This window comes from Anas platyrhynchos, chromosome 7 (genome assembly GCF_047663525.1).
Source record: "Anas platyrhynchos isolate ZD024472 breed Pekin duck chromosome 7, IASCAAS_PekinDuck_T2T, whole genome shotgun sequence".
NCBI classification, from domain to species: Eukaryota; Metazoa; Chordata; class Aves; order Anseriformes; family Anatidae; genus Anas; species Anas platyrhynchos.
In genome coordinates, this window is record NC_092593.1 from 31,583,280 (window position 1) to 31,602,494 (window position 19,215).

General features: G+C 39.6%; 1 protein-coding gene and 1 non-coding gene across 2 annotated transcripts in view; one reads left to right on the forward strand and one right to left on the reverse strand.

Moving 5' to 3' along the window:
- The window catches only part of BARD1 (BRCA1 associated RING domain 1), a 50,314-nt gene that overhangs the window by 22,632 nt on the left and 8,467 nt on the right, over positions 1-19,215 (forward strand). The window contains exons 7-9 of the mRNA XM_027461153.3: positions 6,217-6,325; positions 7,799-7,934; positions 8,889-8,981. Of these exons, the coding sequence (XP_027316954.3) occupies positions 6,217-6,325; positions 7,799-7,934; positions 8,889-8,981 (338 nt within the window). The remainder of the gene's footprint in view (positions 1-6,216; positions 6,326-7,798; positions 7,935-8,888; positions 8,982-19,215) is intronic.
- TRNAL-CAG (transfer RNA leucine (anticodon CAG)) lies at positions 9,247-9,329 on the reverse strand. Its single transcript has one exon. It is a non-coding gene; the product is annotated as a tRNA-Leu (tRNA).

Here is a 19,215-nt window from a genome sequence, read left to right on the forward strand (position 1 = left end):
CTATTGAAACAGGAGCTTTTTAATCACGGACGGAAAGATTTATGTAAATCTGAAATTCTAGCTTGGCTTTCCCCGGATATAGGTAATATTTAGTTGTATATTAAAACAGCGTGACACAGGGTAGGTCACAGCTTGCAACTAGCTGCTGCTTGCAGTACTTTTAAGCATCACAAATGGCTTCTTATCCACTTCTAAATATGCAGTGTTCTTGACTTAATCTCCAGGGTGCTTGGAATCACTACCATGTGGTGTTTATAAATATATATATTTATGTTTTTTTTTCTTAAAATCTTTTGGGGAACGTATCTAGTCTTCCTTGATCTGTTTCATTCCTTTGGCAAAAATCCAGTCCGCCCTCCTCTGGAAAAAGTGAGGCCTCCAGATCTTCTGTAGAAGATTCTCTCTCCCTTGCTGAAGTGTTACTGTGCATGTTCCTACTGTAGTGATGAGGTGAGGATGCTTTTTCCATTTTACAGAGAGCGTGAGAGACGTAAAGAGGAAGGGATCTAAAAGTGAAGTGTTCAGGCTTGAATAGTAAGGTTTTACTGACCTCTTCCAAATGTTATCAAGAAACAATATAAATAAGAACAACATGGCTGAGCCTTCTGAAAATGTTTTATGCCTCCCTGTTTGACAGAGCCCTGCTAGTTTTCAACAAATTGGGCTCTGATCCTTGCCAGGACCATGACTTTGCAAATCTTAGTGTTTTTTTCCTGCCAGTAACTCTGGAAGGTATAGTACTAATTAAACAGTGGTTGGATTTTTCTAGGTAAGTGGATTTGAAACCTCTTCAGTATAGAAGTTGTTTTTTTTTTTCCTAGTGGTTGCAGGAATCCTTACAATGAAGTCACAACTCTGACAAGAAGCTTGCTTTTCTTCAGAGTGTTTTCCTGGATCCCTGAGACCTGCAGACCACAGCTGTAAAAACAGGAGGCGATAACAGGGTGATCGCTACAGATAATGCAAATATAGTTGTCTTTTGGGGATGATTAGTTATAACTGCCCTCTTTGTACTTAATATAGGATTTAACAATCTCCACGTTCTGACTGTAGGATATTTAAAGTGGAAGTTGAGCAGTGATGAACAGAACTTGCAGGCACTCTCAAACATTTGTTTTACTTAGGAGTGTAACTGAGGAGTGCCTTAACTTTAAAGGCACGCAGTGTGTAAGCTAGGACTATCCCAAACAAATTTTGCTGAACTACTAAATCTTTGCATTAAGTCTTTTTATGAAATTCATTTTGGTCGTTGCGTGGGCTCCTCCAGGTGCTCAGTAATCTAACTTTCAGCCCAGGAGAGGGCCCTCTTTACCCTAGCATATTATAGTGATTCATTACCTTGCGGGGGAGGGGAGGGGAAACATTTGAGTATTTCACTGTGGTTACTCTCTTTCTTTAGCTAACCTGAGTAAATTGTGAGCAAGATAAATGTATTCAGATGTTATCTGGGATATATAACATCAAACTCCCCACAAGTGGCTGATGTCTTGCAGCTGTTTTGACCGTAGAAATAACTCAGTTGTGTTTTAATGTCCCCCGTGTGCTGGGGAGTTAATCTATTGGAATAAAAGCAAAGCTTATGTTAAATAGCCTGCTTAGAGCAGTAGTTTTGAATTTTACTGTGATGCTTGATTGTGCAAGATAAAATATTATTGTAAAGTTGGATGGTGTTTAACTGCAGGCCTCAAGGCAGGTAAGATCTACTGGGCTGTAGAGGGATGTAAGATTTGCCTGGGAGCAAACACAGCTGCTTTTCCATGAGCCTCAATTCATGAAGCACACAGATAGCAGCACAAGCCTAGCCATCGGAGAGCTGAGGCTTTGCTACTTCAGATTTAGGTGGCCAGGTTTGCAGACACATCCAGAACATCTCATTCTGAATGTATGTCAGTCCAGTCTCTTCCTCTCCCTTGTATGTTAATATGAGAAGGAACCATACCATATGGAGCAGCTGCGTGTCTTTTGGACTAAGGGAAAACAAGTGAGAGGTACACTTCTTTCCAGAAAGCTATCCTAGGATTTCAGTGTTCCTTGGCAAAATAACTTTTTGGAAATCTGTAAGGTTTAGTAGTTGTGGCACTTCATTTACCAGTCAAAGTTTTCACTGACTGGGAAAGACATGAACTGCAAATGAAAAATATTATATGGACCAGTGGACCTATTAATTGTCCCACTGGTCTAGTTAATTTTTGTAAGTTAATCTCCTACACATAGCTAATTTATATTTTTATAGCTTTTTTCATGTGCTCACTCTCTCAACTTCTGTCTTTTTTCCTTGCTTCACAGCAAGCCAAGTGATTTGAAAAATTAGATCTGTGCATTTGCAATTTCACAGTACTTCCTAAATGCTTTCACTCAAATGGGCTATCTTGCCAGTTCTTCATGCACAATAAGTTTAGCATTAGTAAAAAATGTTGTTGCCCTATTTTTTAAGATGTTAGCTGTCTTTGAATAGTTGAATCTGATTCTCAATAAGCCTGTGGGAGTGCTTAGGGATAGACTGCAGTCCCCAATTATGAATGGCAGAGAGGTAAAAGCTATTAAAACCTAAGAGTAATTCCAGGAGCTGTTGGACCCATGACACGTAACTTTGCTTTTTCTCAGTCAGGACAGTGCAGGGACTTCACTGGCTACGTGCAAGATTGGAGCCTCCTGCTGAGGGCAGGTTAATTGGAAACCCTAGCCCTGTTTGGGTGTGTAAGATGGTCCTTCTGCCTACATGACTTCATTTTTCCTTTTGTCAGAATCAAAATTTTTTGCTAATTTACCCACTCAGATGTGAATGCTGACATGGGAGAGACCAAAACTAAACAGATTTCCCCATGGGGATTGGTGTTTTTGGGGCTGTGCTGGCACCTGGCTGCAAGTCTTCCCTTCAGTACTGAGTTCTCCTCTGGGGCTGGGATAAAGCCTGGGCTTTGGTCAGCTATGGAACAGCAAATAATATTTGGTGTCAAAGTGTAGCAGCTAAAAACTCATGATTAGGAAGTATTACATAGTGATTGCTTGCTTGTGGTCACTTGTTTCCTGAAAGCTTCCTGAAACATTTAGAAGGTAACTTGCCTTTCTTTTTGACTACAGCAATTCAGCTCTGTGGACTTTCCAGCTAAGACTTCAGCGGTGTTGCACCTTGAACCGAATCCCATTTTTAAAGCTTCTCATAGAAAGTTCTTTGATCTGTCAGTCCTTAAGATATCACCTGTCATCTCAACTAAGTCATGCTCAGCAACTGATATTGAGTTGCTCTTCGTTGGGCTCCTCTTTGTTCTCAGCACAGATATCCCACTCTTTGATGGGAATTTGTTCTAGCCCTGAGAGCCCTCTGCTGACTATTCGCTGCCTTGATGAGTGACTAATAAGAGAATGTTTGCATCAAAGGGTACATCTGACCCTTGAATGTTTAAATCAACTTATAGGAAGCCCGCTTACACTCTGGTAGAAAGAAGTATGCCTTGGAGACCTTGTATTCTGGCATAAGCACCAGAGATGTTTATTTCTGTCTTAGAGACACAATTGGCTCTCTTCCCTCTGAGGGTGGGACTCGTCCTGCTCAGTGGCCACATGGACTGGACCCATTCACAACAAACCCAGACCTAGATTAGGGAGAGATAAGCGGGTACTGATATTTGTAGGAAAAAAAAAAAAAAAGCTGTTTCTGTGACAGAATGGACCTAATGTGTTTGCCACTCGCTTTTACTTCACAAATTGGATCAATTTTTTACTCCTGAACAAGGTGGAGGGTCTCATTCTTCAGCTTGGTTGAATAAAGACAGATTTGAGCACATCTTTTTTGCCAAACCTGCTCATAGGTTTAAGAACCAATGTATGTTCCTACCATATTAAAAAAGGTTCCTTAGGTACATCAATAATTGTACCAGCTGAACAGAGACGTGTTTTCTTTCTGCTTATGGTCATTTCTTGGGTGGTTAGTGGGTGCCGAAGTAAAATAGAACGATGTTTTTTGTCCTCTTTGAACAGGAGGCATGGATTAAAACAATACCATACTTAAAATCTGTTGTCTGGATGTGTTCCTCATCTTAGTTTTATTTTGTAAAAGCATTTCTCACCTTTTGGCTCCCCTTTCTTCGCTTTCTTTAAGGTCAGCAAGCTGCTTTGATACAGATATCCACAACACTTAAGCCCATCGCTTGGGCTGTTGTGCATTTTTTTCAGATGTGATCTCACAGGCTTGTCACGGTTCACTTTAACCGTGTGACCTTAACGTCCTGTGACTAGCTGGTAGTTCTTTGCTGCAAAATGACAGGACAGCATTCTGCAGTGCTCTGGTAAGAAGAGATTAAAATGTTCTGAAACCTGGGAAGGGAGAGATGAAGAAACAGTTAAGTGAATAGCAGGAGAGTAGCTTGGGCTCCTAGTTGTGCAGTTTAATTAGCAAAACATATTTGTTGAATGTAAACACGTATATTTAATTGTGTTGGCCTGAAGGTAAGCATTCATGAAGTGTTTTTTCAGTGGTCAAGGATCTTACTGTAACTTTAGGGGGGGACACACCCCCAAATCTCTCCAACTAACATGCCGTGGTTTCTTTTCCCTCCCACTTTTTTCCCAGTGGAAGGTCAGCCATCTAGCCTAAAGATGACTTCAGTGTACGTGCCGCTGTTGTTTCTCTGGAAGCATTGTTCAGAGGAGCTGTCCTACAGCAGTCTGAGTGGAGTGTGACCCTTATTTAAAGAAAAGGCAAAAGCTATCCTGATGATGCATGGCAAAGCAGGAACAGCATGACAATATTTAATGGGCTACAACTCCCAGGCCTGGGCTGAGCTTTAACCAATTATCTTTTAGTCTGCAGAATTTGTATTAGGCTGGCTCTTTGCTCATTATTAACACTGGAGAGTTCAACTTTGGCAATGATGTGAAAGGAGAAATTGTAAAATACCAGGATCTCCTGTGTGGGATTTCTGTGGATTGTAGTGTTCCCAAGAGCTTTTGTTAGCAAGCTGTGCTCAGCCAGGAGCACGGAAAGGAGCTGGGGTCAGACCCAGCTCTTAGCTGTGCACTGGCCAATGCCCTCCAGCTGAGTCAGGGTGGAGACTTCAATGATCTGAGCTTCTGTTGGGGCTGCCTTGGGTTATGGCCTTACGTGGAATTCCCTGTAAATCCTCCTGGATTCTCACTCTGCATGGGAACATGTGGCTCGCTGAGAGACAGCACTTCAAAGATGCAGCAGTTTTCTGACCTCTTTAAATGTTTCATCATTTGATGATGAAGGTTGCCAGGTTTCAGGTACCGGGCCAGGGCTTTGTTCTTGTGACAAGCTTCCCCTTCATAATGAGCTCTTCTTGTGCCTTTTAAGAGCCAGAGCTACATGAGGTGGGGAGAAGAGGATCAGCTAGAATAGGCATTATTCCTGCAAAGGGCAAAGCAAGCAGGATATCTCCCAGAAGTGCTGGCAGAGGATTGTTTGTTAACAACAGTTACACTGGTTTCATACTTTTCTCTGCTTGCTACTGTCCTGCAGCTGCAACGTCATGTGAAGAGGAGATGGAAGCTGTGCCTGTGCTTGGTGTTGTGTTTATAGCAAATCATGTCTGTCTGAGTGATGGTAGAAGAATGTGGGAGGGAAGGGGTCTTGAAGCATGTCTAATAACCGAGATGCCACACAGGATGGATAGTTTTCAACAAAATTACCAAACCAAGTCAAATTTGAATGAATTGGCTGTAATGTGTTCTGTGGACCAGCATGCTAAGGAAAATAAGGTGCTTACTCAAATTCTGGAAGTAGGAGGGAGTTCCAGCTCCCAAGAAGAATGCAGATAGCTTTTCCCATAAAAGCGTAACTGCATCAAGCTCCAGTGTTTAGCACAGTTGGAAGAATCTTCTGGTATTTCTTTGATGGCAAAGGGGTAAGCCAAAAATGCGCTTTCTTCATTCTGTGATGCCAATGAGAAGATTAAAGCTGAAATTTCTGGGTCTTGTGGATGATATCAATGCATCTCTAAAGAGTGTAACAAGGACTGTGGTTTACTTAACACAGTGCTCTGAACGTCCCTTATTCCTCAGCTGAATGCAGCAGCTTGTAATTCAGTATCCATCTGTCTTGGATGCAGTTCTTATTTGAAGCTTTGTGTTTTTTTAGCTGAAATTACATATTAATAAGAAAGTGGTGGTGGGGAAGCTACCCAGCTAATGTGCCCAGTTAGTTAAGAATCAAGTCACATTTTATTTACTTAAACCCATCTGTGCTTGTTTTGCCAGTAATATATTTGGTCTGCGGCCTGTGGACTATGCAGAGAGTGAAAAGATGAAGTCTGTGCTAATGTTACCAGTGAAGAATGAATCATTTTCACTTAGCCAGCTGTCTGAGGTAAGTGTTTGGTGTGGTGGGTTTTTTTACTTAAAAGAACAAACAAACAAACAAAAAAAACACCTAAGTTTATGCTGTAAGTGATGAAGGCTTGGTCCTGTGTAGATTATTTAAGTCCCTGCCTTTACAGGGGGATTTAAAATAGGTTGGGGACCTTGTTTAGTATTTCCAGCCTACATGCAGGACACTTACAAGCTGTGGTATTTGGCATTATAGTAGCTATATCTGGGAAAGTGAAAGATATTTCTTGCAGTGGGGCTTCATTGTAGAAGAATAAATCCAGTTATTCCTGAGCTATTGTTTATTGAACTTTGCTGTTGGTATTTTTCTGCATATTTAAATTTGCTCTATTTGCCAAACTGCCTGAAAACAGTGGTGGTCCTTGCTCCACCTGCTTTTCTTGCATCAATTCAATATTGTCAATTGTCCAGCAATGAAGATATCAGCTCAGTAGCTGAAAACAGCTTTGGGGGTATCATTTTTTTTTTTTTTAATTTTGCCAAAGACTTCTATGGATTTGTGACCAAAAACAAGTTGTCTGGACTTATAATTTTGAAATGCTTTGTGCTCCCTAATGAAATGTGATTAAACTGAGCTGGCTGACACAAGCAGTCCTAATCTACTTCAGGGTGTACAGCCTGCTATGATCCCACCCCACTGAGGTAGTAAAATGTCTGTTGGCCAAAAGAAAACTGTTGCAGCTACAACAACAAAAGTATGACTGCAGCAAATGCAAGACAACACAGCTCTTCTGTCACAAGCTAAACAGATTTTACATTGGCTTTGGGATGAGTGTGTGCCCAGTGGAAGGTTACCACCAGCTCACATGGAGGACTTGATCCAAAACTTGAGGCTTTAGGGTACCTGGGTCTCAAAGGTATGTACTGTGGGATCTGGGAGTACATACCAAGACCCAGGAGCTGAAGTATCACACCCTTATCAGCATGAAACTTGATCAATCATCATCATTTGAATTAATCTGAATTAAACTTAACCATTCATTATTCCCACAGCAATGTATTAGGGACTTCTCAGTAAAAGAAAATGCAGATGTTAATTATACAGGTAACTCACACTTCCCTACAAGAAGGAGATTTTATTATTTTATTGGGAAATTTTTCTCTTCCTCCAACGCTGCAGTCAGCAGGGCTGTTTACATAATGTTCAACCAGCTAAATGTGCACACAGCAGTCTTCTTAAAAAAAAAAAAAAAAAAAAAAGAGAGAACAAAAAAGGCTGATGCACAAGCCAGTTTTGTTAACTTCCATAAACTAAATAAAGCACCTCTAACGTCAAGCTTTTATCTCTGAAACTGTTTTTTTATAGAGATTTAATTATGGACACTGTCCACTAAGCTTGCCATGAATTGTTTTTCAGAATGCTTACTCTTTATTAAATAAAGCTGCCAAGCAAGTTAGTTGCTTTCTTTGTTCCCAAACACTCAGCTTTACATAGGATTCTCTCTTCATGCAGTCACAAAGCACAAGCCAGGCAAGAGATGGGCCTCTTGGCATACTGGGGAGCAGTCTTAGTTCAGAGCAACAGAAACTGCTGAACAAGCTAGTGACAGTCCTGAAGGCTCGAAGGTGCACCGAATTTAACAGCACAGGTATGTAGTTATGCTGAAATGTCTCTGTCCAAATGTGATAAATAATTACAGTTCTGCACTTTATCCATGGATCCTGGCTGCAACAAATCTTTTTATCATTATTAAATAACTGCAGTTATAGCAATAGTCGAATAATGGTGTGGTGTGTTGCATGTAAACACATTAAGCCTTTGTGGTTCCTGGGGCAGGAGACTTCTTGGGGAGCCACAGTCTGGCAAGATACTGCCTGTTATTTAAAATCCGTAAATCTTGCTCAGAGACCTCTTCTCTTTACACTTCTTAGCATCATTAAATTCTCTGCTCATATGAGACACCCTAAAAGCTTTTTACCTTCTAGAAACCTTATGTAAATGGTGCCTCTTGGCAGTGTATCACTGACAGTTGACAACTTTCTGCTTATGTGCTACCTTCCTTCAGATTTTGGTGTTCTTTATTAAGGTGATGAAGCTGAATTACTGGGTTCACTTCTTTCTTTTTGGGGGTGTTAATCCTTCCTATTAAGTTTTCTTTGGAGTGATGCTTCCGTTTGTGAAGGAAATGCTAAGGTAATTTTTCCCCTGCATCCCTTCACACCCTGAATACTGCTCCAGAGTTGAGTTGAGTTCTGTTAGCTTTGTGTTAAAACAGTGAGATCCCACAGTAAGATCCTTGTCAGAGTCAGATAATTTTAAAAGGATTGATGAAAACACCCCATAAACCCAAGCCTTCTTCTAAGATCTAAGTGTTAGCTTAGAGCTGTAAAAATGTGACTTCCCTTTTGCACAGCAAGAACATGTTGAAACCCACAAAACCTGTAATAGCACTTCTACGTATTTGTAGCTTAGTCTCAAAAATCACAACCACTCTTTCCAGTACAAATGAATTCCAGCTTATTCTTAAATAGTAATTGATTGCTTTTCAGGCATGGTTCTGATTTTTGTGCTTTTATTTCTCCTGGTGTAATCTTTTCCCTAGTAACTCATCTTGTTATCCCTGACGTTCCGATGCCAAGCACCGTCAAATGTATGATGGCTGTTCTGACTGGATGTTGGGTCCTCAAGTTTGACTGTAAGTATTAAGTATATGGAGTTCTTTTTAAAAATGGAATGGTGGATGGACTTCTAGATAAAATTATTTTCCAACAACTTCCCTAATAGCACCCAATTCCACACAGAGGTAACATTATGTTGACACGTAACAGAATCTCACGGGATGGTTGAGGTTGGAAGGGACCCCTAGAGGTCATCTGGTCCAATGCCTGCTCAAGCAGGGAACCCCTGCAAGCAGCTTGCCCAGGCCTCTGTCCCAGTGGGTTTCGAAAAGAACAGCTCCTTGTCAGAAGTGGGATTCGAACCCACGCCTCCAGAGGAGACTGCGACCTGAACGCAGCGCCTTAGACCGCTCGGCCATCCTGACAGTGCACGCTCATCCCAGCTTAACAGAAAGTGTGAGGTTTTGGGGTTGCAAGCTCCTGAATGAGGAGATTTTTGTTAAATTCAATTACTTTTTCCTTGGTAAGTGTGTGCATTGCAGTACCAGGTACATCGAGTTGGTCAAAGCAGCAGTGGGGAATGAACTTGTTCAGTGCTACCTTAAGGGTGATTTTGAAGATCCTGGAGAAATACCCTGAAAGAATAGGGAAGGAGTCTATCAAATTCCTGAATTTCTTACGAGCAGCTTCCATTGAAATTGATAGGAAATTTTCGCTTCAGATAAATGATCAAAGCCTGTAGGAAGGTAAGGTTTTTCCTGTTTATATAGAAACTGAGATCTTTTGAGAGTTAGAATTTATAACCAAAGGTTTGCAGTCAGCTGATTTCAGCCCCTCTTTGTACTTTTTATATTGGTTGAGAAAGTTACCAGGCTCCTTGCCACTGCAGGTAGGAGCTACCAGGTATAGCTCTTGCTCATTCATCTAACAGCACACACAAATCACATTACTTTTTTTTGTTTCTGTACATATGAGCTGTGCAGATGAATGTTCTTCCACTACGACAGTAACCTCTAAGGAAAGATGTTTTGCACAGTATCCCCTTAGCATGCAAGTTGTCTTTGTGTTGTCTGTCATGTAATCCATCGTTAGTTTTTATAGAGCGCGTGCTTTGCTATATGGCTGTGCTGTGGAGTTAGACCTTGAGTTCTGGTTCTTATAATTTCTAATGTACTTGTTAGTATCTGCTTTCAGTGGAGTTGTAAAAGCCATCTTCTTCCCCTTGACCTTCGTGGCTAAGTCCTTTTAGCTAATAACCACACTACAAATGAGTTAATTATCCATGGAAAACTCATAGACAAATTTCATTCCAGTTTTTTACTGTGTGACTAAACAGTGTGAGGATTCTTTAACGGTCTGAATTTTCCACATTCGCTAATGTTTTCGAAAGCACTGCTTAATGCTTCAAAAGGTGCAGAGTAGCCTTTCAAATAAGGCACATCATCAGACTCTGAACATTGGACTTCTTTTGGCATTCATTTGGCTTCCTGATAGATTTGTTCCATGATGTTTTAAAGGGTCTGCTGAATCTGTGTACTCTCGGGTGTTTTCTGCAATGCCTACAGTAGCTTCTCTTTGGAGCCTTAAGCATTTGCAAAAGGAAAACAGTGTTGTTTTTTACTGTGACTTTTGCAAAATAGCAGTAACTTCTTCCAACACGGAGAAATACTGTTTATGCTTAAGCAGATGGGTTTAATAGCCTCCAGATGCTCTGCTGATAGCAAAGGGGTGGGAATGCAGCAGGAAACTCAAAGGCCTCGAGGCGATTTTTGGGTTGGGTAACTGGAAAAGGGTGTGTTCAGGTGATCTGGAACAGTATCCTGTTTAAGACTGAAAAACTTTCGTGTGGCGAATCACTTTGATGCAGGCTGTTGGCTTCACTTGGTTCAGGAGGTCTGCATACCTTCACTGTATGCATTAGGGTTGTTTTCCTTTACTTCTGTTTATCTTCTTGCTAGTCAGTTGCTTGGAAAAGTAATGTTGCTGGTAAAGGTATGTAGCTTTCTTCAGCTCAGTAGTAGGGAGATTAAATTAATGAGACCTGAGTTTAAATCTTTGTGGAAGAACTTTATTTTTAGAAGTGTGATTAAAAAAAATAGATTAGCGTGGGGGTTATTTAGTGAATATTTTCATATTTTTTGTTTGCAGCTGAATTTTGTTTTGTGGCGTTAGAGTACTGATTAGTACAATCCCGACTGCTAATGCTCCCAGCTTAGTAAGCAACATACTACTTAAAAGCGAGTGATTCTCCTCCCTAGTGGGAAGTGTTAGTAATAACTCATGGGGTCTGATGCAGCTAAGTGCCTATAATTAACAGCACTACTCCATCTGTTCCCACCAGTCTGTTATTAGTCTTCTTCAGAGTCATTACAAGTTAAAGATTGTTATAACAAATAATGGGACTCCTGCTGATGGAACATTTGTCTAAGGAAAGGAGGTCTTTGCTTTTCTTCTTCATAACTTTCTCTCTTTATTTATCATGGCTTTTTGACTTCTGTTTGGATAACTCTACTTACAAGAGATGCAAATAAACTTCCAAAAGTATATGTGTACTCGGGCTTACTTCTTTCATAGCCACTGCAAATAAATTGGAGGTGTTCTTTATATTTCGGTGTTCCAAACTGCACACTTAAAGTAAATTCTAAATTCGTGTTCAAAAACAACATTGAATTATTTGAAAAACAAAGCTCAGTGTAGCCCTTAATGAAATGCTGACTATCATAAGAGTAAGGTTTTTTTCTTACCAGAAGGTAAGCTGTTTAACTGTTATTTCTAAAGTTATATTTTTAGCCTGCACATTATTATTCCACTTTTTAAAAAATGTTGCATGCTTGAAAAAAAAAATAAGTATATTTCTTATGTTAACTCTTCCATTGTAGCAAAAAGCAGTCTCCTTCATTTGCTTGAATCTATCTTTATAATTGTATGATGCTTCTGCTTACACATCTATACACATATAAAACATCCTCTAGCATCACTGGGGAAGTAATATGGAATTTTCCACCAGAATTTGAGCAAAGCATAAGGCCTCCTAAGAATTAGAGAGGCAGGATTTAAATTGCATATATCTTGAGTTTGAGGCTTCCCTTTTGTCTTCAGGTGGAAGCTTTAAGATGAAAGGATGCCATTGCTATGCAATTTTAGAAGAAAAATTTCTCCTTACCAGTTGCAGTTCAATATTTTCCATACATAATACACTGTCAGCAATATATCCGCTTTCAGAACAGCACAGAATTCAATTCAGACACTGTTGTCACTGTGCTCCTTGCCCTTGGCCATATTTTTCATTGGTTTCATTATTTTATTGCCCTCATTATTTCTGGGACTGTAATAGGGCACAAAGTAGCATATCATTATCCCTCTGCAAGTAGCCTGAGACAAAGATTCAAGTATTATTTTATTTCCTCTGTGCTTTTTGTAGATCATAGAACAAGGTAATTAAAACCAGCAGAAATCTTTAATAGCTTTTCAGCTGTTCTTTTTTTTCTTAAGCTCTGATTGTTATCTGTTAAAGCAGAGAATGAAAAACTGTCTCGGTAATAACGCTCACTGAAACAAACTTGTGTCAGTCTTTGCTGCAAATTCTGGGAGAATTCAAAATATCTGCTGACGCCTTCATCTGTTTTACTTACCTGGAACAGCATCAATGATTCAGCTCTGATCACTTACAAGAATGCAAAAAATCCTGTGTTTCCTGTAAGGACTTGGAACAACTGGGAGTTGGCTGGAGGAGCCAGGGGACTGCATGACTGACATTTCAAGCAAAAGCATCTTCCTGAATTTCTTGGAGCGTCCTTGTTTATGCTGTTAGACAAGGGAAGTGCAAAGCCTGTTTGAGCTCTTAGGCTCAGTTGTCTGCTTTCCACATATAAATATCTTTTAGATAAAGATGTTACCTGAGACAAAGCTCTTTCTCCTTAAAGCAGCCTAAAATTTTTGACCACTGGAGTTTCCTGCTTGTTCTGTAGTTGGACGCATTTCAGCTGCAGGTGTAGAAAGATGTAATATGCACGTGTGCGTTCTTGTGTTGGGTGTGCAGCAGTGAGGGATGTTTCATGTCAATAGGGTCTAAACTTCCCTGTTCCTACAGTGGATGGCACCTTCTGGAAGGTAAGGAAGCAGTTTTGTGTCAAAGTCTGCACAAATTTGGACTGTGCAGCTGCTGGCATTCCCAGAGGAGAAAATGGGGGTGCAAATGTCTGGAATGTGGTGTTAGCCTTTGTCTGCATGGCTGGGGAATAGACTAGTTTGAAATAAGGTCTAGAGGAAAAAGAATCTGTTTCCAGTGCCCCCTCAGTTCTGTTCTGTGTCATCCAGAAGTTCAGTTCTTAATTAGCGAGTCCTTTCATTCTAATTCACTTTTGAAGAAAACCTTACTTTAAGGAGGCCCCTTGTGAGGAAAAGGATGGGGAAGTGTTAGCTTCTTGATTTAAAAGCATGTGACAAGATGCAGAGTGAGGATGAGCACTGGCAGTAAAACTTAACCTAACCTCTGCACCTCAGCTACCTCCAGTTAACTTTGTTCAGTCTGGAAAACAGCTGTGGGAGGTGGTGGTTTCTTAAAGAAGACAGGATATTTGTGGGGTTTTTGTTTTTAAAATGAAGAGATGATTTACATATTAGGTGCTCCTGGCTTCTGGGAATCAATGTTTAAGGACTTGCTAAGCATCTGCTCCATCATCTTTAATAAATATCATCTGGATTAACTTGTTAACTCCTGTTCTTAAGGAAGTTCATCTTAGTCTCTGCAGCATCTTGTGGCATTTCCATCTTTAGGAAAAAATGACTGTTTCACAAAGTGAAATCTCTACCCTGCTTCTGAAAATCTGCAGTTCTAAAGTTACTTTATAGGTTGATAGGAGAAGATAAAAAAAAATAAAATAAAATACTGGTCTCTGCCAAAGCGTGGAAAAGAATATTCTTAAAGAAAGCAAATTGAAGCTACCTGTGCAAAATTCCTCTAAGACTTTGTCTCAGTCCAGTTTTCTTCCTTTCCTAGTAAAATAATCTCATCAAGCTTTACTCAATCTGCATACAAGTCTTAAAACCCAGTGCAGAGTGAGCTGAGAAAATTTGAGTTGCGGTCTCTACCAGATCTTGGATGTGTAGTATTTTGTCTTTGTTGCTCTCATATCTTGCTAAATTGCTTTTAGGTGTTCTGAAAGATTTTTGTGGCTAACCCCTGCTCTTTGCTTTATTAATGCAAATCCAACAAAACTCCACTGAGGCTAATTGAGTTACTGAGAGCTACCCCTGGGCATCTGTGGGTGATTATAACATGTTCTTGGCATCCAGTTTGTCTCGTACTTCACCCTCTTTAAATTGTTCTCGCTGATGCGGTTAGTTTCATTATAAACCTATAAGACTTGCATGAACAAGGATTATAGGGCTCTGATCTTAAATTTTGCAAATAATGTTTTCTTTATTTCCAGTACTAGTAGCTACAGTCATATTAAAGGTCAATTAATGATGTCGTTAGAGTGGGCTCCCTTTTAACCTGCTTGCTCCTTACACACTGCAAGGTGAGGAGGTTGGGGCAGATGTTCAGTGAAGTAATAAGGATCAGTATAAGTGGTGATGCTTTACTGTTCTTGCTAATGAGGGGGAAAAAAAAAGGCAGTATTCCTGCTAAATGTGGTGGCATCAAGCTAAAATGCAGTGGTATTAAACTAAAACCTTCTTTTTTCAATATTTTCTAGAGACCTTTAATGCAGGCTCTTTTTGCTAGACTTTGGAGCAACTGATCTTATTTATACCTACAAATTGCAAGTGTGAAATTAGCTACTTAAGAGGCTCTTAACTTCAAATATTCCATATCTCTAGCAAAGAACCTTACGTGACCCTTCTGCATATGTGACCTTGCCTCCCGGCATCATCTTCTGTCAGGCAGGCAGCAAGCTTTATCAGTGAGTGCTTGCACACTTGCGACGGGCGTCACAAACCAGCTCTGATCCACGTGAAATGGAAGAAAGCCACTTGTCTCGGTAGCTGAGAACTGATCCAACTACTGTGATTAAACTAGAGGGCCATTAAAGCACAGTTGCAGTAATCACCCTCTTCTCTTTAGGGAAGAGAACGTGCTAAATGAATAAACTCTATCACTCTCAAACCTGGGAAGTTCAGAGCTCTTATTGGCAGTAGTATCAAGGAATAAACAGAATTGTTGAGATTCTGACTAAAAAAGTGATCTCATTCTGTATTGTAACAAACCGGATTCTTAGCCAGGTTTGCCTGGAAAGAATGGTCAGGCTGTGAATGTGGGAAAGAAAATAATGCAACTCTGGTCTTTACCCCCTCCTAAAATAGTGAGTGTCTTCTCAAAAGTAAGTTTTCTTCCCCCTCTGTTTTCAGCAAGCTGCTTGTACTTCCAAGACTTAGAATCCTGTGCTGATTATTTTACATAAATAAATAAGATATCCATGTCAATTTTAAAAGGGAGGTGGCATATTGATGGTGTCCTAATTGCTTTTCTAATTAGGATAATAGCAATTCTTTTTCAGTTTATTCCTTTGACTTAGCTTCCAGTGTCTTAGCATCAAATTCTCACTGGTGGCTCTCTAATATAGTGCTGAGACAAATGAATTTGTAACTTCAGGTGTTCTGGGAATCAATTTAACATGGCTACTGTTTGAAGTCAAAGGGTGTTGTGCCTATAACTTAAATAGGAGTACTCTGAGGTCAACAGAGCTTCTGGAAATGTCCCTGTAAAAGCAGTAGTGTTGTGCCTTTGAGTACAGTATGGCCTTTTATTTCCTTTTATGTGTCCTCTTAATCAGGATGACACTCACCCTGATGGAGAGACTATTAAAAGGGAACTGTCGTGTTATCCAGCCACTCATACACATTAGCAGCTTTAAAATTAATAAGATCTACTCAGGAAAAAGACCTGGGCTTCATTGAGTCAACTCAGCTTAGAAGTTGTCACAGAAGATAAAGTCCCTAGCTGTATTAAAAAACAAATAAATAAAAATTTAAACAACTGAAAGGCCTACAATGTGCTCTAATCTACTTGTATTCGTACTCTTAACTGTGAAATTGAGGTTTTCCAGCACAAGGTCTTGTGGTGGTCATACCACCCCTTAGAAGAAAGATAGAGCTTGCACATGTCTGCTGCTTCCAACAGTCACCATACCACACCCGAAGGTAACGATGCTGTCTTTGAGAACCTCACTGAGATCCACTTGGAGTCACTGTACCTGTACATGGGAGTGCAAAAGTAGTAAGCTAGAAGCAAGTGACTTGACACTAAGTTTTGTGTGCAGAGGGAGAAAAATAAAACAAATGGAGAAGGGGCATATAAGAATATAGACAAATGTACAATGAAACACGTTGTGAAGATAGAAACACAACTTTAGCACTTTTTGTCTCAAATATGAGACAGATGGATATTTCACTTTTTTGATGACTTTTTTCTTTAACTATTATGGTATGTGAATCATTGAATACTTGAATACAAAATCTAGTATGCAGGGGTTGCTAAAGAGAGATGACCAACTTAGGATCAAGCCAGTCTGAACAAAGTCTGCAGTTAAAGGACGTAGTGGTCTCTACTACTTCATTATTTTTACTTCCTACTTCTTGGTCTTTGCTACTTAATTATTTTTACTTCCTCCTTCTTTTTAGGAAACTTTCTCCCGTGGACAGATATTCCTTAATTGTTCAACTGAAGGTTGTAAGCACCTTCCTCTAACATCAGCTTCTAACTACATCAGTTTTCTGGATGTATTCCTAGACCATGATTCTGATGACACAACATGCAATTTGTTTTGTTTTCTTGTTCTTAATGCTCTCCTTCCACTGTTATCTTGTGTGGTTTTGTGTCTGTTCAAACAATATTCTTACTACAGATTAACAGTGCTGTTGACAATAAGAAGATTGTATTGTGGAGACCTGAAGCATCACGTCTCCTGAGCTTGAGGATTCCAAAGCCTCTTTGCTACCTGCACACAGGCAAAGAGTTAGATAACTTCTTGAAATGTCCCTGAGCACAATGCTTCACAAAAACCTATTTGTTCTTATTTGTCAAGTGTGGCAAGACCCACGAGTCAGAGCAAGTTCTGCTTCTACATCTTGCAGGAAAAAATATGTTCTGGAGACAAAAATGCACTGTTTTTCCATCACTAGGGAACATATGGAGAGGTTGTTGTTCCACAAAGGAGTATAGGTCTAAAAATGTTGCCTCTTAACATACTAATGTTTTAAAAAAAAAAAAAAAAAAAAAAAAAGAGGTAATACACCTGGGCGCTAGGAACGTATGTTCAGGGCTCTTTACTCTGTCTGGAATACATAACTTCTGTGCCACCAATCTGTTCAGACACAGATCTCTTCTTATTCTAGCCTGCTAAGAAAAGTTAATGAGGATACTGATGATGCAAATATTGGCTAGACAAGTGGTGTGTTTGCATATTTCTAGTTTTTCAAGGAAACAAATATTTGTGGTTCTTACAGATACAGTGAAGGACACCATATCTAGTTGAGTCTTGCTGTCTTGGCAGATTTTTGTTACAAGTAACAAGGAACTTTAGGGCCTACAAATTACTTGGAGAAACTGGCATGAAATGGATGGACATATGTATGCAAAACAGACTTGGTCTGTTTTCTGTGAAAATAGGCATTCCACTAACATTACAGTCACTTCCATGATTTTTTTTTGTTTTTAATTTTAAGAAAAGTAGCAGTACGAGACAGCATCGTAGTCTTCTGTATTCGTTCAACCTTTTATTACTTCCATATCGAATTTGCTCCATTTACTGATGCTGGCACTGAATGCTCAATTTGTGATGTACTCATCATATAAAAACTTCAGCTCTGTAGTGAATATCCTTGAAATTGAGCTTTTGATGGTAGATTGAAATAACTCATGTTCTTAATGAGTGGACGGTTCTGCTATTAAGTGTAGCTGAGAGGACTTTTTACTTTACTGTGAGTGATGCCCATTAACATCTGCATTTTCTTGAAAGGAAATAACAGCTTTATAAGTCTGAGGCAAATTGGGAGAGGAAATCCTGTTGAGTAGAGCCGATTGAATAAAATATTGGTAGAGCCTTCAGATTTTTCTTGAGTTAGGAGTACTTCAAAAATAGTTTATGACTATGCATTGTTCTTGCCAATAATAAACATGTCATATATGTTACTTTTCCAGAAAACACATTACTAGCTTCCTCTTCTAATATGAGTTCATAGTAATGTTCCTTGAAGAAAGGAACAAAATAGGAAACAAAAGGAAAAAGTACAAATGATTAACCTGATACTTGTGCATGGAGGAAAATATATATGTATAGTCATAGTATCCAGCCAATTGTGGTTTTCTATATAGGTTTATCTTTTTTTTTTTTTTTTTTAATCAAGTAAATTGAAGGACCTCTGGTAACTAAAGCATGAATTCCTATTACATTTTGTGAGCTTGTGTAAACTGGTGGTAAATCACTGCTGGTTAGCTTTCAAGATCTCTCTAGGTTGAGATTAAATATTGGTACTTATTGCCATGGTATTCAAGTACCTTTTTCAGTGATGCTTCTCTTGGGCTTTCTTCCTTTCTAGGATCAACACCCCTGTTTTACTTATGTTTTTGTTCAGTTGGTTGTATTCTTTTATATATTGTGGTTCTTGTATTTGCACAGTAGAAGTAGGTTGCTTAAACAAGAAACACTGTGGGAGGAGTGAGGTACTACTAGAAGAGCTGCAACCTTAACAACACCGTAATCCTTATGGAATGGTTTGCAAAGTTTCTTTCTCGGGTAATTTTTATTAATGAGTACATTGTATGTGCAGGCGAAATGTTTCATCCTTGAATCGGTGACCACAGCAATTCCTCTTTCCAAAGTCGGGTCAGGTTGTACGTTCCACTACCGTTAGCAGTACATTAGCATCAGCACATTCTGGATTGGAAAAAATAACTAGCCTTAAAACAAGGTAAAACTACATTGACTCTAAAAGACAATCTCATTAGGCAGCAGTGGTAACAAAAACAAATGCCACTGTTAAAACCCCAGCCTAAATCTCCAGTTTCTGCTGATCTTGAAGACTTTGAGATCCCATCTGATTTATTTGAGGCCATAGCTGCTCAGAAACAGCTTTGTACTTGCTTTGTAATTGCTCTTTATCAGGCAATTGCTTCCGTTTCATAACTGCGGAGTTGGTTCTACATGCTGGCTTTAAGCTTCCAAATGATTAGCAATTTGACATCTGACATTAAGTGGTTGACCTTTAGTAGTGGTTAAGAGGAACCGCTAATAATTCCTTGTGTTTACAGCACTGATTGTAGTGTGATACTGCTTCTCTCCATCGGACCTACATCTTTACAACCACTAT